The sequence below is a fragment of the Mustelus asterias genome, chromosome 4 (genome assembly GCF_964213995.1).
Source record: "Mustelus asterias chromosome 4, sMusAst1.hap1.1, whole genome shotgun sequence".
Classification (NCBI taxonomy): Eukaryota; Metazoa; Chordata; class Chondrichthyes; order Carcharhiniformes; family Triakidae; genus Mustelus; species Mustelus asterias.
The window spans coordinates 49,010,711-49,033,784 of NC_135804.1; the positions used below are offsets into that span (position 1 = coordinate 49,010,711).

The 23,074-nt window shown below is 45.8% G+C and overlaps 1 protein-coding gene across 1 annotated transcript in view; it reads right to left on the bottom strand.

Moving 5' to 3' along the window:
• The window catches only part of gfod2 (glucose-fructose oxidoreductase domain containing 2), a 47,418-nt gene that overhangs the window by 18,077 nt on the left and 6,267 nt on the right, over positions 1-23,074 (bottom strand). Inside the window, exon 2 of the mRNA XM_078210967.1 lies at positions 20,781-21,130. Coding sequence (XP_078067093.1) covers positions 20,781-21,033 — 253 coding nt within the window. The 5' untranslated portion in view covers positions 21,034-21,130. The remainder of the gene's footprint in view (positions 1-20,780; positions 21,131-23,074) is intronic.

Consider the following 23,074-nt stretch of genomic DNA (forward strand, 5'->3'; position numbering starts at 1 on the left):
TCCCCTCCGAGACACTCCCAGTCAACACATCCCTCTCCTTTGTGAATACCGACGCAATGTATTCATTTAGGATCTCCCCTACTTCTTTGGGCTCCAAGCATAATTCCCCACTTTTGTCCCTGAGAGGTCCGATTTTTTCCCTGACAACCCTTTTGTTCCTAACGTATGAAAATGCCTTGGGATTCTCCTTAATCCTGTCTGCCAAGAACATTGAGGGAGAGATTATTGTCACCGCACCAGTTCACCAGATTCTCTATCTCAGTCCTGTACTCCATCTCGTCATTGTTTGAGATCTGTCCCACTACGGTGGTGTCATCAGCAAACTTGAAAATCGAATTGGAGGGGAATTTGGCCACACAGTCATGGGTGCATAACGAGTATGGTAGGGGGGATATTACACAGAGTGTGGGATAACAGGATAAAGCCATGAGCACATGGCACAATGGTACACACCCTCATCCACAGGATAACAAGGACCATGTTACACAGGGTGAGGGAGCCCCTCTGGGGTTTAATACAAGCAATTGGAACATTGAACAGCATCCTAAAACCTTCAAACAATGGAAGGATACCTCAGGAGGTGAACATCAGGATACAACCCCAAATTCAAGATGTGGAGTAACAATGTACACATCCCTCATCCAGTTTAACAAGAGCAGAGCTACACATCCTCATGGGAAGCAGATAAAACAGGTTCTAAACACACCCACGGGCCCCACAGATAACAGGATACCTTCCACTAGGAGTATAATCTACACACCTTCCAAATACAAATTTTCAAAATTGGTGCTACCTTTGCCTATACTGCCCAAGAAATTAGGAGATATTAAGACAGATAAAAGAGTCAGTAAACCAAGGGTTCTCACACCACCCTGGGGCTCACAACAAAACCAGCATCACTCGTCTCCATCCACACTGGAGGTGCTGCTCAAGCCCCATCATCAGCTGGACCCATCTTCCACCAAGGAGACCCCAACAACAAGAAGAGGGAGAATCAAGTGTCAAGACATCCACAAATGGCATATATCAGGAAGATACAATCCTCCTCCTCCTGACAGGATGAGGGAAACCCCGTCGGACTAAATATAACAAGTGGGAGCCTATATCAGTTCTCCCTCCCTTTTTAAATAGTAGGATTACATTTGTCACCCTTCAATCTGTAGGAACTGCTCCAGAGTCTATAGAATTTTGGAACATGTGCGGGTTAGGTGCATTGGCTATACTAAATTGCCCCTTAGTGTTCCAGGATGCATAGGTTAGTGGGATAAATATGTGGAGTTATGGGGATAGGGCCTGGATAGGATTGTTGTTGGTGCAGACTCGATGGGCCAAATGACCTCTTTCTGCACTGTAGGGATTCCTTTAATACTATGGGATGTAGATTATCAGGCCCTGGTGATTCATCAGCCTTTAACTCTTGTAGTCTTACCGAGGCATGCCTGCCATCACCAATTACCCTTTATTTACAATGTATTCTGAACACCAGCCCACAGTCTTTCGACCGCCTGCCTGAATAGAGCCAGCTGGTTTTAAACCCTGCCCCCCCCCCCCAACTGATCCTTCTCTACTGGGCGACCCTCCACTCGTCTAATAGGGGGGCTTGTATTCTACGAGGCCCCTGGGGAGACCTATTGACGATACCCGTGGGCATCATAACAAACCCCATTAAGTTCCTCAGCACCACTTTCTTGCTAATACTGATTTCCTTCAGTTCTGCCCTCTCACTAGACCCTTGGTTCCCGAACATTTCTGGGAGGTTATTTGCACCCTCTTTTGTGGAAAGAGAACCAACGTGTGTGCTCACTTCTTCTGCCATTTCTTTGTTCCCCAATATAATTTCCCTGGCTTCTAACTGTAAGGGACCTACATTTGTTTTTACTAATCTTTTTCTCTTCACATGTTTATAGAAGCTTGTGAAAGCAACCCATAGCAAAGCCAATCTAATCACCATCATACTGACAGATACAACACAGTATCCACATCCTTTTATTAATACAAGAATGATTTAAGAAGTGTAAATATATACAAAGCATTCACTTTTACTGATTCAATAGGTTGCAGTCCGCTGAGATCTTCATAAAGTAATTCAGGCAAAACTAAATACATGACACATGCTATAACGACCCTTTAAAACACTGGCTCAGTATTAAACTTTCAAACAGTTGTACTGATACTTTTAGTATTTTTTGTTTAAATCGCTGTACTTTGATTAATGTTCCGATAATATGATTTGAGCATCATTTATCACAAATAATTATTTTCTGACTGGTTCTTTCAAAGCACAAGGGATTATTTCCAAAAAGGATGGCACATCAATTTATTCCCAGTATTTTTCCAATAGACATAACAGAGATTTCAATAATAAATCCTGTAATATATTAGTGCAATATACAAATTTGCTCCAAAAAATATTTAATTTTCTTTGCAGCTATGCGCTGCGAACAAATCTATAATTCCAGAATGATTTTGTTTAATAATTGAGATTGACAGATGGAAGAACCTGAGCTGTGACATTAATGAATTATTCGGAGGAGAAAAAATGGGCTGTATTATTCTGATACTGAAACCAGGAGTTCCCAAACTGGGTTCCGCAGTCAGTTCAGCTGGGGCCTGAAAAGAGCTGGGGTCAAAAGGAGTCAGAGTTGGGGTCAAGAAGAGTCGGGAGGGTGGGGACCCAAGAACAGCTGGGACCACAAGAGCCCAAAGGGAGGGTGAATGGGTGAGGGAGAGAGAGAGAGAGAAAATGTGAGTGTGCGCACGCGCGTGCATGCGCAAAAATTATAAAAAGGCAACAATTGGAAGTATTTGTTGAAGAACAGATTTTTAAAAATATAATAAACATATACATATAAGACATTGAAACATCTTTGAATTTTGGATTTGTATGTTTACACGATAGCATAATAATAATCATTTTGTGTGTTTTAATTCTTCAATATGGATGTTTCTCAGGGGTTCCTTCAGTACACATGGGAATTCAAAAGTCTTCCGTGGCTGGAAAAGTTTGGAAAACCCTGTTGTATACCATCACAGTCCAGAATACGTATTTTTACAATCATCTGTAATTGTGATTTCAACAGGGGCAGGTATGTTGTTGATGTAAATGACAGTCTGGAATAATGAGATTAAACTAACAAAATCAAAATATTTAACATCAAGTTTATTGGATTAAATTTATATTTCCCTCATTAATTTGAGAAATTGTTGTAGCCTCAGAGCCCCTCATCAATATTATTTTTCAGGTTGAAACATTAAATTTTTTAAAAATCTGTTATTTTGATAAAAGGAATCAAATGAAATAAACGCCGATATAGTGCATCATATGCAGCACACAGTAAATGCCTCTGACCAATGCTGTGCACACAGTATCAAGTTTTTTTTCTAGGTATAATCAGTATTGCAAATCCATATAAATGGGAACTTCTTGGCCACCATTTAAACCTCAAAGCAGAATTTGTTGAATCAAAATAAGTTGTTTGTAATTTTAACCATGTGACTTTCTCATGACTTTACAAAGTGGAAATCATGGTAGCTAACATTTAATTTAATTGCTGAACTCTAAAAAATTATGAAATTACTGCATCATTCATGATGGTCAAATGGAATGTCCCTGTTTACTACATATGAATAGTATCCAGTCCCCTCGTTGTTTTGAAATAGCACATATATTGGGGCTCCCAGCATCTGAAAGAGGTTTTCATGTTTTTAACAATGTGGCTTTCATTGGTTATAAAACCGGTAAAGAAGAATCTAGGTACCAACTTTGGCAATTGTGCTGTGTGGAGACCCTCCGGCAGATGTCACCCGCAGGTTCAACCGAGTCAAACCACACAAAGTCGAACTCTTTTCCATAAAGTAGTTGGGTCTATCACTTTTTCTTTCTCATACAGTCAATAAGCAGCAGCTCCTCCAATCACCACTCTGCAGTCTCTTCCCACTCTCAGCAACTGTCAGAAACTGAGAGCAGGAAGTACTGCCTCTGACCTTTGGGCAGCTTCCTTGGTTTCCAGATGGCTTTTGGTTCCAGTGTTTTAAACAAAAAGCTAGCAGTTTTTGCACCCCCCCGCTATCCTGCCAGCCTCAGTAGCTGCCTGGTTCACCTCGTGGCAGCGCCAGCCCTGGCACAATACCCCCGACTTTCCACCTATACTGGAGTTTATCTACAACTCTGATGTATGTACCCCGAATCACATCCACTCACAACCAGCTCCTGATCCAACAATGATTCAAGTTAAAAATCCTCATTTTCAAATCCCTTCAGGACCTCATCCGTCCCTATCTCCATAATCTCCTACAATGCCACAGCCCTCAGAGCATTCCTCTAATTGTGACCTCCTGTGCATCCCCGATTTTAATTCCTCCACCATTGGTGACCACGCCTTCAGTTGCCTAGATCCCAAACTCTGGGATTCTCTCCCTACACCTCTTCATGTCTCTACCTCCCTTTCCTCCTTTAAGACATTCCTTTAAACTCACTTCTTTGCACAAGCATTTGGTCATCTGACTTCATTTTTCTTATATAGCTCAGTGTCATGCTTCATTTTATAGTGTTCCTATGAAGTGCCTTTGGATGTTTTATTACATTAAAGGTGCTATAAAAGCTGTTATTGTTGAAAAGAAAGGAACAATAGAAATATTACGTAAATAATGTAAATTCTGCATTTAACATGCAGAAGGAGAGATGATATCTTGAAGGGGGCATCAAATGAAGCTTTGTGGGTAGAACTTAGGAATAAAAATGGGGCAGCCACATTGTTAGGTGTTTATTACAGATCTCCAGATAGTCAGAGGGATATTGAGGAGCAAATATATGCTCAATTTATGGAGGTGTGCAAAAATAACACCAATAGAGTTATTAGGTGATTTCAACTTTCCCAACATTAATTGGGATATACAAAACGTTAAGGGCTTGGATGGATTAGATTTCTTGAAATATGTATATGAGAACATTTTAAATCAATATGTAAAGGGTCCAACAAGGGAGGGAGCTGTGCTGTACCCGATTCTGGAAAAGGAAGCAGGACAGGTGGTTGAGGTGGTGATAGTGGGGCAGCATTTTAGTGATAGCGATCACAACATGGTACAATTTAAGCTAGGTATGACAAGGAAATAGACAAGCTGCAAAAACAACTATTGGATTGGGAGAGAGCAGATATTAGTAAAATAAGACAGGATCTGGCTAAGATAAACCGGGAACAGCTACTAATGGGAAAATCTACAGAAGAGCAGTGGGGGCATTCAAAAAGGAAATGGGGGAGGATGCAAGCCCAGCATGTTCCCTCTAGGGTGATAGATAGGAATAACAAGCCCGAGAACCATGGATGACCAGAGATATTCAGGATACAATGAGAAGGAAAAGAAAGGCTTTTAACAAGTACAAAGGCAGAAAATCAGTGGAGGCATTTGTGAGGTATAGAAAGTGCAGGGTGGAGCTTAAGAAAGCAATTAGGAATGCAAAGAAGGGATACGAGAAAGCTCTGTCTGGTAAAAGTAGGGAAAATCCCAAGATATTCTACAAGTATATCAATGGGAAGAGGATAACCAAGGAAAGAGAAGGCCCATTAGGGACCACGGAGGCAATCTGTGGATGAAGCCAGAGGACACTGGTAGAGTGTTGAATGAATACTTCACATCCGTCTTCACCCAAGAGAATGAGGATGATGGTATGGAATTCAGGGAGAGAGACTGTGAGGTTCTTGAGCAAATTGACATAGGGAAGGACAAGGTATTGGTGGTGTTGGCAAACTTAAAAGTGAATAAATCTCCAGGTCCAGATGAATTGAGCTCTAGGCTGCTATGGGAGGCAAGGGAAGAGATTGCAGGGGCACTGACCCAAATTTTCAATTCCTCTTTGGCCATGGGGGTGGTGCCAGACGACTGGAATACAGCTAATGTCGTTCCGCTATTTAAGAAGGGTTGTAGAGATAAACCAGGCAACTACAGACCAATGAGTCTCACGTCAGTGGTAGAGAAACTATTAGAGAAACTTTTGAAGAAGAGCATCCAGCCCCACTTGGAGAGGCAAAGCTTGATCAGGGATAGTGAGCACAGCTTCTTTAGAGGGAGGTCATGCCTAACAAATTTGATTGAATTGTTTGAGATGGCCAGGTGTGTTGACAAGGGTAGTGTAGTCGATCTAGTTTAAATGGATTTCAGCAAAGCCTTTGATAAGGTCCCACATGGGAGACTTGTAAAGAAGGTAAATTCACATAGAATATAGGGTAATTTGATAAAGTGGATTCAAAATTGGCTCAGTTGTAAGAGACAGAGAGTGATGACGGAAGGCTGCTTTAGTAACTGGAAGCCAATGTCCTGTGGCATACCACAGGGATCTGTGTTGGGCCCCCTATTATTTGTCATTTATATAAATGACATTGATGACTATGTGGGGGTAGGATTAGTAAGTTTGCAGATAACACAAAGATTGGATGGGTGGTTAACAGTGAGGCGGAATGTCTTGGGCTACAAGAAGATATAGACAGAATGGTCAAATGGGCAGATAAATGGCAGATGGAATTTAACCCTGAAAAGCATGAGGTGATATACTTTGGAAGGAGTCATTTGAAGAGAAAGCACTCAATGAATGGTAGGACAGGAGGAAGTTCTGTGGAACAAAGGGACCAGAGATTGTCCACAAATCTCTGAAGGCGGAAGGGCATGTTAGTAGGGTGGTGAAAAAGGCTTATGGGACACTTGCTTTTACCAATCGAGGCATATATTACAACGGTAGGGAAGTCATGTTGGAGTTGTATAGAACTTTGGTGAAGCCACAGCTAGAGTATTGTGTGCAGTTCTGGTGGCCACGTTATAGGAAAGATGTGATTGCACTGGAGGGGGTGCAGAGGAGATTCACCAGGATGCTGCCTGGGATGGAACATTTAAGTTATGAAGAGAGGTTGCGTAGGCATGGGTTGTTTTTGTTGGAGCAGAGGAGATTGAGGGGCGACCTGATCGAGATGTACAAGATAAGAGACATGGACAGAGTGGATAAGTTACAGTCACGAGGGTTTAGGGGGATGCGAGGAAATACTCTTTTACCCAGAGGGTGGTGACAGTCTGGAATGCGCTGCTTGGGAGGGTGGTAGAGGCGAGTTGCCTCACATCCTTTAAAAAGTATCTGGATGAACACTTGGCACAGCATAACATTCAGGGCTATGGGCCAAATGCTGGCAGATGGAATTAGGTTCCTAATGTGTCAGTGCAGACTCGATGGGCCAAAGGGTCTCTTCTGCACTGTATGATTCTGTGACATTAAAAATCCAAATGGAGCACCTCTGGCCTATGATACAGAAATCATGCTTCATGTAGGATCAACTGAAACTGACAGAGTGGTAGAAGACGTTATGATATGGTCCAACTCAAATTAAGCCACAAATGATGCATTCCTTGATATTTCCTAGTATTCAATAATAATTGTGACATGATTGAAGAGAAATAACAAGTGACTTACTAACAACTAGACTAACAGACAAAACATAACTGGGGTCAGAAGACCCTATTGTAATATTTCCTGGGCAGTCCAACTCTGGTTTATTATAGCACTATTTTTCTTTCTCATTGTGAGAAAAACAATGAATCACAGCCATTTACAGACAATGCTTACCACAAGACTCTGTGCTTATGTCATTCTACTGAACTCTTATCAGCCACGTCAGTTTACTAAGCACAAGAACTTAAAAAAATGGATCAGACCATATTTGAGAATATGTTTGAGAACGGAGATGATATCATTGAAAGCACCACCTTTATAGACATGAACTCGATCCAACAGGAAACTTGAGCTAATGGTCACAAGAGGCTGATTTGTATGTCATATTCCTTCCTCACAGATGTGCATCCGACAATAGCCAAGGAGCAGGAAAAACCTTCAGTATGGAAAGACAAATATGCTATTGCAATTTGTTGATACAAATCAACTGTTTATTGTAAGTGGCCCTCTGATCATAAAAGTCTTAGAACTAAAGACACCACACAACATGGTTTTTAAAAAATGTTTAACAGACATAAAGACCAGCCTGAGTGGTGAAGTACATTATTTATACCATCAGTACAAGTAGCAGAGTGTCTTTCCACCCCTACACAGCATGGAAAGCTCATACCTGCAGTGGCACACCAGCAAATAAACCCAACCAGTTGTGAAGCGAACAGCCAGCTCGCTGTTGGTTACTGGACAGAGAGGTAATAATACGGGGATTTCTTTTTATAAGAGGAGTGGAAGAGTAGAATATTTCCTCTAAGCTATGCAGTGGCATGGCAACCCTGACAACCCCGTGGAAACTGCACATCAGTTGACCATTTAAGTTACGGCCTGCGCACTTAAAACATATAATCTACACACCATTAAAAAAAAACGCATTAGAGAAAAGCACATGGGGCTCAGGGTACCATTCTCCAAAAAACAAGTCTTTGGAATCAGACAATTATTGACCAGTTCACTTCATAATTTACACAAGCTTATTCACTGGGATTTTGTGACCAAAGTTATTTGAGGAGGAAAGAATTTGCATTTTTACATGATTAAGCACTGCAAATCAAGCAAAAGGAAATTGTGGGGTAAATTTAATCAAAAAAATGGCACTGTTGTTTCCGGCAAGAAACCTGGCGTGTTTCTCTCCAGAGCAACAGGTCGGTTTTCTCTCCAGATTGTACGACACTCTGCCCAAATAAAATCAAGGGGGCCCGTTGCACGCCAGCATGCAGGGGAGTGGGCCCGTTGCACGCCAGCATGCAGGGGAGTGGGACCGCAACACACCAGCATGCAGGGGAGTGGGACCGCAACACACCAGCATGCAGGGGAGTGGGACCGCAACACACCAGCATGCAGGGGAGTGGGACCGCAACACGCCAGCAAAACCCAGCTGCACAGGGATCGGGACACCATCCTTTAAAGGCGTCCTAATCATAACCTGTATAAACCTACCCGCCAGACCACCACGGACATCTCAGCGGCTCGCTCCTCCCAATCCCCCCTCAAATTGGCCCCTTCTCTCCACTGCCCCACCTCCCATCAGCACCCTCTGCCCATGCGCCCCCCCAACATTAGCCCCTTCTCTGTCCCCCCTCCACATCAGGCTCTTCTCCCCTGCTTGCCCTCCTTAATATGCTTGGCCCCTTCCCCCTCCCGTCCCTCGGCCCCTTCCCCCGCCCCCTCCCGTCCCTCGGCCCCTTCCCCGCTCGTCCCTCGGCCCCTTACCCCGCCCCTCCCCTTCCCGGTCCCCCTCCCGTCCCTCAGCCCCCCTTCCATCCCTCGGTCCCCTGGTCCCCCTCCTGTCCCTCGGTCCCCCTCCCGTCCCCCCTTCCCCCTCCCGTCCCCCCTTCCCCCTCCCGTCCCCCCTCCCGTCCCCCCTTCCCCCTCCCGTCCCCCCTTCCCCCTCCCGTCCCTCGGCCCCTCTCCGCCCTCCCGTCCCTCGGCCCCCCTCCGCCCTCCCGTCCCTCGGCCCCCCTCCCCCTCCCGTCCCTCGGCCCCCCTCCCCCCTCCCGTCCCTCGGCCCCCCTCCCGTCCCTCGGCCCCCCTCCCCCTCCCGTCCCTCGGCCCCCCTCCCCCCTCCCGTCCCTCGGCCCCCCTCCCCCTCCCCCTCCCGTCCCTCGGCCCCCCTCCCCCCTCCCGTCCCTCGGCCCCCCTCCCCCCTCCCGTCCCTCGGCCCCCCTCCCGTCCCTCGGCCCCCCTCCCCCCTCCCCCCTCCCCCCTCCCGTCCCTCGGCCCCCCTCCCCCCTCCCGTCCCTCGGCCCCCTTCCCCCTCCCGTCCCTCGGCCCCCCCTTCCCCCTCCCCCGGCCCCCCTTCCCCTTCCCCCTCCCTCGGCCCCCCCTCCCCCTCCCTCGGCCCCCCCTCCCCCTCCCTCGGCCCCCCTTCCCCCTCCCCCTCCCGTCCCTCGGCCCCCCTTCCCGTCCCTCGGCCCCCCTTCCCCCTCCCGTCCCTCGGCCCCCCTTCCCCCTCCCCCTCCCGTCCCTCGGCCCCCCTTCCACCTCCCCCTCCCGTCCCTCGGCCCCCCTTCCCCTCCCGTCCCACGGCCCCCCTTCCCCCCTCCCCCTCCCGTCCCTCGGCCCCCCCTTCCGTCCCTCGGCCCCCCTTCCCCCCTCCCGTCCCCCTCCCCCTCCCGTCCCTCAGCCCCCCTTCCCCCTACCCCCTCCCGTCCCTCGGCCCCCCTTCCCCCTTCCCCCTTCCCCCTCCCGTCCCTCGGCCCCCCTTCCCCCTTCCCCCTCCCGTCCCTCGGCCCCCCTTCCCCCTCCCGTCCCTCAGCCCCCCCTTCCCCCTCCCGTCCCTCGGCCCCCCTTCCCCCTTCCCCCTCCCGTCCCTCGGCCCCCCCTTCACCCTTCCCCCTTCCCCCTCCCGTCCCTCGGCCCCCCCCTTCCCCCTCCCGTCCCTCGGCCCCCCCCTCCCCCCTCCCGTCCCTCGGCCCCCCCCGTCCCTCGGCCCCCCCCTTCCCCCTCCCGTCCCTCGGCCCCCCCCTTCCCCCTCCCGTCCCTCGGCCCCCCCCTTCCCCCTCCCGTCCCTCGGCCCCCCCCTTCCCCCTCCCGTCCCTCGGCCCCCCCCCTTCCCCCTTCCCCCTCCCGTCCCTCGGCCCCCCCCTTCCCCCTCCCCCCCCTTCCCCCTCCCGCCCCTCGGCCCCCCCCCTTCCCGTCCCTCGGCCCCCCCCTTCCCCCTCCCCCCTCCCGTCCCTCGGCCCCCCCCTTCCCCCTCCCCCCTCCCGTCCCTCGGCCCCCCCCTTCCCCCTCCCGTCCCTCGGCCCCCCCCTTCCCCCTCCCGTCCCTCGGCCCCCCCCTTCCCCCTCCCGTCCCTCGGCCCCCCCCTTCCCCCTCCCGTCCCTCGGCCCCCCCCTTCCCCCTCCCGTCCCTCGGCCCCCCCCTTCCCCCTCCCGTCCCTCGGCCCCCCCCTTCCCCCCTCCCGTCCCTCGGCCCCCCCCTTCCCCCCTCCCGTCCCTCGGCCCCCCCCTTCCCCCCTCCCGTCCCTCGGCCCCCCCTTCCCCCCTCCCGTCCCTCGGCCCCCCCTTCCCCCCTCCCGTCCCTCGGCCCCCCCTTCCCCCCTCCCGTCCCTCGGCCCCCCCTTCCCCCCTCCCGTCCCTCGGCCCCCCTTCCCCCCTCCCGTCCCTCGGCCCCACCCTTCCCCCTCCCGTCCCTCGGCCCCACCCTTCCCCCTCCCGTCCCTCGGCCCCACCCTTCCCCCTCCCGTCCCTCGGCCCCCCTTCCCCCTCCCGTCCCTCGGCCCCCCTTCCCCCTCCCGTCCCTCGGCCCCCCCTTCCCCCTCCCGTCCCTCGGCCCCCCCTTCCCCCTCCCGTCCCTCGGCCCCCCTTCCCCCTCCCGTCCCTCGGCCCCCCCTTCCCCCTCCCGTCCCTCGGCCCCCCCTTCCCCCTCCCGTCCCTCGGCCCCCCTTCCCCCTCCCCCCTCCCATCCCTCGGCCCCCCTTCCCCCTCCCATCCCTCGGCCCCCCCTTCCCCCTCCCATCCCTCGGCCCCCCCTTCCCCCTCCCATCCCTCGGCCCCCCCTTCCCCCTCCCATCCCTCGGCCCCCCCTTCCCCCTCCCATCCCTCGGCCCCCCCTTCCCCCTCCCATCCCTCGGCCCCCCTTCCCCCTCCCATCCCTCGGTCCCCCTTCCCATCCCTCGGTCCCCCTTCCCCCTCCCATCCCTCGGTCCCCCTTCCCCCTCCCATCCCTCGGTCCCCTTCCACGTCCCCCTCCCATCCCTCGGCCCCCTGCCATCCCTCGGCCCCCTTCCCCGTCCCATTCCATCCCTCAGCCCCCTTCCCCGTCCCCCATCCTCTCCAATCCTCGGCCCCTTCCCCCTCATCACCACTGCCAACAGGATTCTTTCACAGAATCTACAGACAACAGGTAGAACTGAAATCTTTCAATGTTAATCCAGACTGACAAAGAGGACAAAGACTAAAGAGCATTTTTCTAATTGCACTGGACTAGGAACCACCTGTCAGAAACAATTTAAATTGCTAACTTCGGATGGTTCTGGTCTCCTCATCCTCTCCTTACCTGGTCTCTTTTTCCCCCCGCAACTTTCCCAGTAAAGCACTTAGCTTTGAAACTTACCTGCTCCCTTGTCCCTTTAAATGTCCCCTTTACAGCAGCTACTGCCGTAAAAAGGGGGTGTTCCTTATCTATTTGCACCTCAGTTACTCTTTGCTGCTGCTGCTGAGGCCGCATTGCACTGCTCCTGTCTCATCCAGCCTGTGTAAGGAGGGTTGGGCGAGACAAGGGCTTCGGACTCGCAGCATGGTTAAGTTTGTTGAAAGCATCAATCCGATGGAGATTGCCACTCTACGGAAGTTACAGGCTTTATTTGGTAGTAATATATAAACTCGAGCATTTCAATCCTTAGTCAGCACCCCTAGCACTTGATGCAATACTTGAGTTTAGACCTTCTGCTTCTTACACTTGTGGTATTGTCTCTGTCAAACATTTAATTTTGTACTGAGCAAGGCAATGATTTCAGAAATAGCTGAAGAACCAGTTTTATTACCATGAAACATGTAGTTACATGAAATTGGCTTGGGTCAACACCTCCTCCACAGGTTGTGAAAGGGCTTGTACTCAGAAATAAATACACTGAATCACAATGTGCTAATTAAAGTAAAACCAAATATGTTACTCTACCATATTGGTATTTTCCACAAACATTTACCATATCCTTCACATGATGATGATTATTTGGACCATCTACAACTTTCAGTCCTCAAGACTGAAAATTACCCCAAAATTATCAGAGACTAACTTTATTGGAAAATGTTACTTGTGGAAATTATTTGCTGAACTATTCAGTAGTGTTGCATTGATTCAACAACATATACTTATATAGCTTTTTTATTGTAATGAAACATTCAAAGGCACTGTAGCATTATAAAACGAAGTATGACACCGAGCCTCATAAAAAGATATTAGGTTAGATGATCAAAAGCTAGGCAAAGAGGTTGATTTTAAGAAGTGTCTTAAATGAGGAAAACAAGGAAGAGCGGCAGAGGCGTGGGGAGGGAATTCCAAAGCTTAGGGCTTTGGCAACAGAAGGTACAGCCACAAATGGTGAAGCAATTACAACAGGGGATGCACAAGAGGCCAGAATTATAGCAGCACAGATGTCTTAAAGTAAAGTTTATTTATTAGTCACAAGTAAGGCTTACATTAACACTGCAATGAAGTTACTGTGAAATTCCCCGAGTCGCCACATTCCAGCACCTGTTCGGGTCAATGCACCTAATCAGCACACCTTTCGGACTGTGGGAGGAAACCGGAGCACCCGGAGGAAACCCATGCAGACACGGGGAGAACGTATAAACTCCATATAGACAGTGATCCAAGCTGGGAATCGAACCCAGGTCCCTGGCACTGAGAGGGAGCAGTGCAAACCACTGTGCCAGCCCATCTTGAAGGCCCTCTTGAGATACTGTGTAGTTGGGAGAGATTAAAGAGATGGGAACGAGGAAGGTCATGGAGGGATTTTAAAACAAGGATGTAAATTTTAAAATCAACATCTTGCTTGACTGGGGTCAATGAAGGTCAGCAAGCATCGGGTGGTAGGAGAATGGGGCTTACTGAGAGTTAAGACATAGGCAGCAGAGTTTTCAATTAACAGAGGGTGGAATGTGGAAGACCAGCCCAGATTGCATTGAAGTAGTCAAGTCCAGAGGTAACAAAGGTATGGATGAGTGTTTCAGCAGAAGATGAGCTAAGACAGGACAAAGTCAAATTATGCTACGGAGATTGAAAAAGGAGGTATTGGAGATGATAAATATGAGAGCAAAAGCTTGATTCAAGATCAAATGTGATGCCAAACTTGCGAAAGGGCTGGCTTAATCTCAGCCTGCTGCCAGGGTGAGATAAAATTGGTAGTTAGGGAACAAGATTTGTAGCGGAAACCGAAAAGAATGTCATAAGTGGTCTCAACATTTAATTGGAGGATATTTCTGCTCATCCACTACAGTATGTCAGATAAACAGTCTGATAATTTAGCAACTTTGGAGGAGTTGAGAGAGGTGGTGATGAGGTAGGGTTAGGGATCATCAGCATACATGTGAAAACTAACCATGCCTTGGATTATGTCACCAAGGAGCAACATGGAGATAAGAAATAGGAGACGGTCAAGGATTGATCCTTGGGAGACACCTGAGATAACAGTGCAGAAGCAGTAAGAAACACTTTTGCAAGTGATTCTCTGGCTACAGTTTGATAGGCAGGAATTAAACCAGGTGAGAGCACTCTCACCGAGCTGGATGGTCATGTAGAGGCAAAAGAGGAGGATGGTGTGGTCAATCATTTGAAAGGCTGCTGACAGGTCGAGAAGGATGAGGAGGGAAAGTTTACCTTTGTCAGAGTCACACAGGATATCATTGGTGACTTTGATAAGAGCCATCCCAAAATTCTGGCAGGGCAGAAACATATTCACAGGCATGGAGTTCTGGGAAAGATGGCAATGGACATGGAAGGCGACAACACATTTGAGGACTGGCGAGAGCAATGGCACAGTCGAGCTCAGTGTGTCTGATGACAGCAGAGTTGAAGACGACAAAGGGACTACACCTGAAGAGAGAGCCAATTACAATATCGGCGAGCATGGTGGCCTGGAGAAGTTGGGTAATAAGCAGTATAGTGCAAATAGGATCAAGGGAATAGGATATGGGTTTCACGAACAAGATGAGCTCAGAGAGAGCATAAAAGGAGAACAGCGAGGAACTAGAAACAATGCAAGTTTGGGGCGAGGGCATTAAAGGAAATTTGGATAGGGGAGCTAGTGGAAGGGAGAATGTGCAGCAATTTCAATTATTCCTCTTCTCTCCCACCCATTTTGTTTAATTGTTCTCCTTAACCACTGTAAAATCCAAATTATACTCGGAGGATTAATATAATTAAGAAACTTTTTACGTAGAACATGTAGGTAAAGTCATACACCTAAAATTTCCCAAATTAAAAATGCCACATGACAAGTGAATTGCCCTGTAAGGTTGTTTTGTAATAGATGATATTGAGATTAGAGATGAGGGTTGGATGCCGGACTTTTACACTTATGTTAACCATTTTGGCTGCATTTAGTCAACTGGATATTTAAGCTAAAAAAAATCAAACACTAATTTGATTCATTAACTGGCAATTAACAAGCACTGCAGAAATCACCCAAATTTGTGCTATTTTTCAAACCCAGTGATCTAAAACCAATAATTTTCATAAAAAATTGAATAAATAGTTTGTCCACATTGGTTTTGGTGCCATTTCTTCATTTAGAATAGCGCTTAAAGCTAAAAACATTTTTCACAATTCTAAAAGAAATCATTAGAAATACCTCCTGACATGAGAAACAAAATCCCATTTTTTCTGGCATTTTAAAGTTGAAGTTTTAACGTAACAATTCTGAACAAATGTTTTTCTTTGCATCACTGAACTGGACCAATGCCGAAATGCAACATGTAAGAAACACTTTGATGCAATGCTCATAGGTCTAACCACAGTCAGGCAGGTGCGGAGTATGACAACCTATTCAATGTGCTGGTCATTGGAGATCATGATGTGGAGATGCCAGCGTTGAACTGGGGTAAACACAGTAAGAAGTCTTACAACACCAGATTAAAGTCCAACAGGTTTATTTGGTAGCAAAAGCCACTAGCTTTCGGAGCGCTGCTCCTTCGTCAGGTAAGTGGGAGTTCTGTTCACAAACAGGGCATATAAAGACACAAACTCAATTTACAAAATAAAGATTGGAATGCAAGTCTTTACAGGTAATCAAGTCTTAAAGGTACAGACAATGTGAATGGAGAGAGGGTTAAGCATAGGTTAAAGAGATGTGTATTGTCTCCAGCCGGGACAGTTGGTGAGATTTTGCAAGCCCAGGCAAGTCATGGGGGTTACAGATAGTGTGACATAAACCCAAGATCCCGGTTGTGGCCGTCCTCATGTGTGCGGAACTTGGCTATCAGTCTCTGCTCAGCGACTCTGCGTTGTCGTGTGTTGTGAAGGCCGCCTTGGAGAACGCTTACCTGAAGATCAGAGGCCGAATGCCGCTGAAGTGTTCCCCAACACATCTCTTTAACCTGTGCTTAACCCTCTCTCTACTCACATTGTCTGTACCTTTAAGACTTGATTACTGTAAAGACTCGCATTCCAAGCTTTATTTTGTAAATTGAGTTTGTCTTTATATGCCTTGTTTGTGAACAGAACTCCCACTTACCTGACGAAGGAGCAGCGCTCCGAAAGCTAGTGGCTTTTGCTACCAAATAAACCTGTTGGACTTTAACCTGGCATTGGAGATCAGACAGTGAGAAACTGCCTGATATAGTGCTTCTATGATAACTTCAAACAAATGTATAAATTATGAATGCTTTGAGCAGGGATTGGAACAATAAACTGCTTGTATATTGAGCAAATAACCTCTAGCAAAATAATTTAGTATGCATATAATTCATAAGTTGTTTTATGGATTTTAATTGTAACCCCAGGTTTTATAAAATGGTAGATATGTTACAATTATTTCAATAATCTTTCAACATTGGTAAAATGTGGAGCATTTTAACCCAGTCATATCCTATTTCACTTTTGTAAATGTGTTGTTTAACAACAATGGGCAAATAGCTTAATCATGACGATGATTAAGACATCGTCAACCTTGCAGTAGGAATATAGGTGGCTTGGGAAATTATATCCCAGATCCTGAGCTAAACACGAACACCAGACTTCTTAAATGTTATTTTTAAAAATATTAGCAATCTGGATATGAAAATACTTGTTGTCCAAACCAACTATAGCTGCATTGAAACATGTTTTTTATTTATATATAAATAATAGAAGGCGTCAATCCTAAGCATTTTACACCTACCATTGGCAATTTCTAAAGTTCTAAATTTCTTTCCTGCCGCTAGATTGGGTCTGATCACTTGGACATCGAGCTCGTCTCAATCCTATGTTTCCATCCTGCAGCCCGCAGGAACTATGGAGCCAGGAGAAATTTCATATGTTCACTTATTATGAGAATTAAATATTATCTGATATGTATCAGATTATATTATGTCGAATATAACACAGATTTATGATCTGTACATGCATGCACAGATGTTTTAATTGTAAAATCAGACAAATGCCAGGCTCCATATTCAATATAAAAGCACAGAAGCAAAACTTGCAGTTAAGAAAGGAATAGAAATTAAACACAAGACATATAAATTAAAGAAATATTTCTGTGGATGCTAAGACAAAGAATCGTCTGCAATATTTGCCAGAGCAGGGCCATGAATGGTATCCACCATTAGTTTATGACTACTCTGACCAGCCTCCTCATGATTTTAACATTTGTATCAAATCTCCTCCTGGGGGCCGATTTTACCAAATCTGCTCTAAGTGCCGGGTGCGGTCGTAAGTCAGACCCGCGCCCGGCAGCTATGCTCCAGTACCCCCATATGCCTTTTTTCGGCACAGGTCCAGTGGACAGGGCCTAGCGCATTTGCATCTGTCGGAGCACCGAACTGCGCATGCGCAGTTCGAAGCCAACAGCACTCAGCGTGCCCGAGCGCGAAAGTCAAAGGCAGCGCTGACAGCACTGCTGTCTGCACTGCCTTTGACTTTCCCTGGTGGTGGTTGGGGGAGGGGGGGGGGGAGAGAGAGATGGGATGTGACATCTCTTCCCTGAGGAGGGGTAGAGACGTCACATCCCCCCCTCAGGGAAGAGACGTCACATTCAACAACACGATAAATGCGCGGGCGCCGATCGGATCGGAGCCTCGTAAAGTGGGAATCCTTGGGTATGTTGGGAGCGGGTTTCATTATGCCAATTTAAATGCATGCAAATACATTTAAATCGGCCCGCTGGCCGATTTGGGTGCGCGCCGTATCGGCGCCCGGATCAGCTGTTGGTAAAGATGACCTTGGGTCGGGTCTGGACCGCGTTTTAGGCCCGACGCCCAACTTCACCACGATTTCGCGCCCAAAAACAGGCGCGAAATTTTGGTAAAATTGGGCCCTTAGTCTTCTTCTCTCCAAGGAGAACTGTCCCAACCTCTCCAATCAATCCTCATACCTGAACTTCCTCATCCCTGGATCCATTCTTGCAGACCTGTTCAGCACTCTCTCAAATGCATTCAAATCGTCCTATAGTGTGGCACTCAGAACTGGGCATAGATTTAAAAATGATTTGTAAAAGAAGCAAATGTGATGTGAGAAAAACAAACGTTTTCACACAAGTAGTTTGGTTCTGGAAGTGTGATGGATGCAGGTTTAATCGAGACATAAAGAGGGGATTAGATTATTTGAATAGAAACAATGTGCAGAGATACTGGGAAAGGACAGGGGAATGGCACCAAGTCGTAATGCTCGTTTGGAGAACTGGTGCAGACACAATGGACCAAATGGCCTCCTCTGCACCATAACAATCCTGTGATTTTGTCCATCCACTGACACGAATTACACATTCTATTCAGTCTTTGTGCTACTGGATTCTACCATACAACTACCGCAACTTCATGCTATTAAATGCATTTTAGTGGCAATATAGACAGCAAGGTGCCATTTTTGTGATGTTAATAGTAGAATAGCACATCTTGGATTTCCTTGTTTAACCAAGCATCTGTTCTTGCCTGAAATTGCTGTAGCAGTTGCATGCAATAAATGCTTTTAGTCCCACCATTATTTTGACAGAAAATTATGGTCCATTCTTGACAACTTTAAAAATTGAAATTAAGTATAACTACTGTGGTTGAACACTTATCTTGAAAGATATTTACAGATTTAATTCATTTAACAGCATCAGAAGGGTAGAAATAAAGGATCTAAATTACAAAAGAATCTATTATTTTACTGGAGTCATTTACACATTTACCACAATCGGACACTAAAATATCCCCAATCCCCAGTGTTGTTAATGCTGCAGCGTACATAAAGATAACAATATGTTTACACATGATTGCAGTGCACTGGAGTATGCCCTGCTGCTCCAGCTTCCTGTCTGACCGTTTCCTCAGTTTAGCAATAAACTTAGTGCAACCGGTTGCCAAAGACAGAAGGTGATTTGTCTGGGAAATTTGTGAAGTGCTGATATTCTATAATACAATGTCCTTGAATCCACAACACTTAGCCCAGAGACCCACCCCAAAAATTCCATTTGTATTGTCTATATGAGCCAAACATCTACAGAAATATATCAGCCTCCCATTTAAGAAAAGCAATTGACTCAAAGGACATTACATAGGAAGTTATTGAATATGATGTTTATTCTAGAAGAAGAGTACTGCATAACTCAAACAATACAAGTGATACAATTTTCAGAAGTAGAATAATCATATCCAACAACTTCCTCTATTTATATAGTGTACATGTTCTGGTATCATGTTACACTGATATGAATTTTTACTTTATTAGTTTGGCATATAATTATATTGATCTAGAAAGCAGTACTAGTAGGGGAACTCTCAGAAGAGAGGAGAACATAACTGTTCCTCTCTCTTCTCCCATATTCATCCCCTCAATTGACAATTCATGCTGGAAGTACAGTTTCATAGCTGTTGATAAGCTTTATGGTACTTCATCCAGGTGGTCACTCATAATAATGTTGTCTCTGCACAAGAAGGATTTCCAGGAGAAGTATTTCCAGGATTTGGAGCAAACGTTTCCTCCACTACACAGCCTTGAAGAATTGCTTCCAGTCTGAAGTGGCTATACAACTGGTTTAAACTATCAGGAGTAGGTATATTCTTTTGCGTATGTGAACGATCAGGCTTCTTTTTATGTAGGGAAACTGAACATAATATCAGGAACCACAATTACTTTAAATAAATTGTAAATGACTGCAAATATGAGCAACTTGAACAGATGAGCAGTCCTTAGTTGACAGTTAGGTATGGAACTTTTGTGATATAAATGTGTTCACCAATTAGTTTTCTGTTCAGGTAGAAATATTGTTCACATTTGTAACTTAACTTTGCATAAAGCAGATTTAGTAGAGGAAAATGCTACTATTTCTGCTAGTTCAGACAGTCCCTGCATAGTTTGCCTAATTTAATATTCAAGAGTCAATTTTGTAAGGTTCCGTGCCAATGTTCTACAGTTCATTGTTCACCAGTTGGCCAGCTGGCTAGTTATAAGTAAACTTTGCAGGCGGGTTCATTTTTTTTTGCTGTTGTAACAGAAAGATTACATTGACTGTATTACATCCAAGAAAATAATTTTTAAAAACTACAATTAACGTGTGCAATTGGCCTTTTTGCAATCAAAGAAAATTTATACCAAGATTTAAAAATTGATGCAATACACATATAAACAAACATTTAGCTAGCTTGATGCACTTGCATTAATCTGTTGATAAGAATATCTTAACAACTTTATAGCGTATGGTTACATTTGCAATGCCAATACAATCAATTAAGACAGTGCAAATTAATCCGTTACCTTTATCATGTGTCAGAATTATCTGAAATATTTGAACCTGACATTTAATTTGTAATGAAGCTCAAAAAAATCAGTGCCATAAAAAGGCAGATGGACTCAGCTATCATAATAGGTTGTCAGGTTGAGCAGGCCAATCATATTCCCAAAGAGGTAGGGACAACAAAGACTGTTTTTGTGATCTTGCCAACAACACAACCAGAACATGCCACCAATCTGCCACTTTCAGACCAGAAAATGTTCCTCAATTCTTAGAGACAAAGCATTTTTAAAATTTAGCTCTTCAATAATATTTCAACCCACTTGTTTTATGAACATAATTAGCATACACAGAGTTCCTTGGTGAGGAGTCTTTAAGATCTCAAAATAGCATTATAGACATCAGGATCTTGCTTAAAATAATCAGAGAAAGGAAATACTGTACCTAATGCTTTAGCAGCAATCTGGCATGTGAGAGGCGGTGGAATGTTGATGCAGATAAGATCCACATCCTGGTGGAGCAAAACATCATCAGTCCGGCTTGTGTAGAATGAAATGTTCATTTCCTCCGCCAACTGCTTGGCCTCTTCCTCTGTTCTTCCCCAGAGTGCCTCTATGGTGAAGCCTTCAGCACGCAATAGTGGCACCAAAACCCGCGCAGTGGTACCTGTCCCAAACACACCGACCCCAGGGAGCATTTTCCACTCAGTTTGTTTCTACTGGCAACGAGGTTTCATAGGAAAGTGGAAGCAAATCACCTCTCCAGATTTAGAGCAGGCTGCAATTCTGTACGTGCTGTAAACAGAAAAACAAACAGGACTGTAAGGCACAGAAGTCACTTCCTAAAACACTGATTAAATTTACTTCATGTCTGAATCCAAGAAATAAGTTAAAAAGATAAGTTATTAAACACTGATAAAGCTAGATTTAGTTTTTAAATGCACACATCTAGGCAATGCACAAATTACAGATAAGAGACCTGCTCCCAGACATTTGTGCAATGCTGATCAGTGTAGCCCAAGAATGACAGCCTCTCCGCTTGGCCAAATAAATTACACTATGATCCCATTTGAAGAGCGTCTCCACAACTTGGTGTAGAAAGACAGTTTCGTTCTTAATTTTCTCGCTGATGATTAGATGCTAGTTTTAAGTTTGTAGCTAACTTAACACAGCCTTCAGATGGCTCTACGGTAGCTGACATGATCACATAACAGGGTGGAATATGGTAAAAGATGATGGAATGAATAGTTGGCATAAAATCTGCACAGATAGCATAATGACTACCACTGGTAATTAAATTATCTATGCTTACAAATTCATTGGCTACAGAGATTCTGATGTTTGATGACAATTTTACTCCGTTTCTGTAAAACAGTGTAATGTGTTAATTGCACCATGAATCAAATAAGAGTCATACAGCACAGAAAAAGGCTCTTTGGCCCATCATGCCTGTGCCCGCCATTAAGCACCTATTTTAATCCCATTTCCCAATACTTGGTCCATAGCCTTGTATGCTATGACATTTCAAGTACTCATCTAAATGCTTCTTAAATATTGTGAGAGTTCCTGCCTCTACCACCCTTTCAGGCAGTGAGTTGCATGTTCCCACCACCCTCTGGGTGAAAGCACTTTCTCTCAAATCCTCTCACCTTAAATCTCTGCCCGCTGGATATTGACCCCTCTGCTAAGGGGAAAAGTTTCTTCCTATCAACCTTATCTATGTTCCTCATAATCTTGTATACCTCAATCAGGCTCGGCCTTCTTTGTTTTACTGAAAACAACCCCAACCTATCCAGCCCAGGCAACTTCCTGGTGAATCTTTGCTGCACCCTTTCTAGTGCAATTACATCCTTCCTATAATGTCGCAACCAGTACGGCACACAGTACTTCAGCTGTGGCCTAACATGTATTTTAAACAGCTCCAGCATAACCATCCTCCTTTTATATTCTATCCTTGGCTAATAAAGACAAGTATCCCATATGCCTCCTTAACCATCTTATCTACCTGCCCTGCTGCCTTCAGGTATTTATGGACATGCACCTCAAAGTCCCTCTGGTCCTCCGTACTTCCATGCATACTACCATGCATTGTGTATTCCCTTGTCTTCTTAGTTCTCCAAAAATGCATCACCTCATATTTCTCAGGGTTAAATTCCATTCGCCACTGTTCTGTCCATTTGACCACCCCTTCTATATCATACTGTAATCTAAGGCTTTCCTCCTCGCTATTTACCACACCATCAATTTTCATGTCAAATGCGAACTTACTGATCATATCCCCCACATGCATGTTTAGACTATTAATGCACACTACAAACAGCAATGAACCCTGAACAAATCCCTGTGGTATACCACTGAACAGAGGCTTCCAGTCACAAAAAGAACCTTCCACCATTAGCCTCTGCCTTCTGCTAATAAGCTAAATTTGGATCCAATTTGTCAAATTGCTCTGAATCCCAAGGGCTCAAAGCTTCTTGATCAATCTCCCGTCCAGGACTTTGTCAAAAGCCTTACTGAAGTCCATGTAGATGTCATCAACTGCACTATCATCTACACACCTAGTCATCTCCTCAAAAAATTCAATCAAATTTATTAGACATGATCTCCCCTGACAAAGCCATGCTGACTATTACATCCAAGATCATCTAGAATGCCCCACTTTGGATACACCAGCACAGAGATGATGAGAAACAACCAGACTATTCCTAAAACTTGATCACATCCATCATTTTAGCCAGT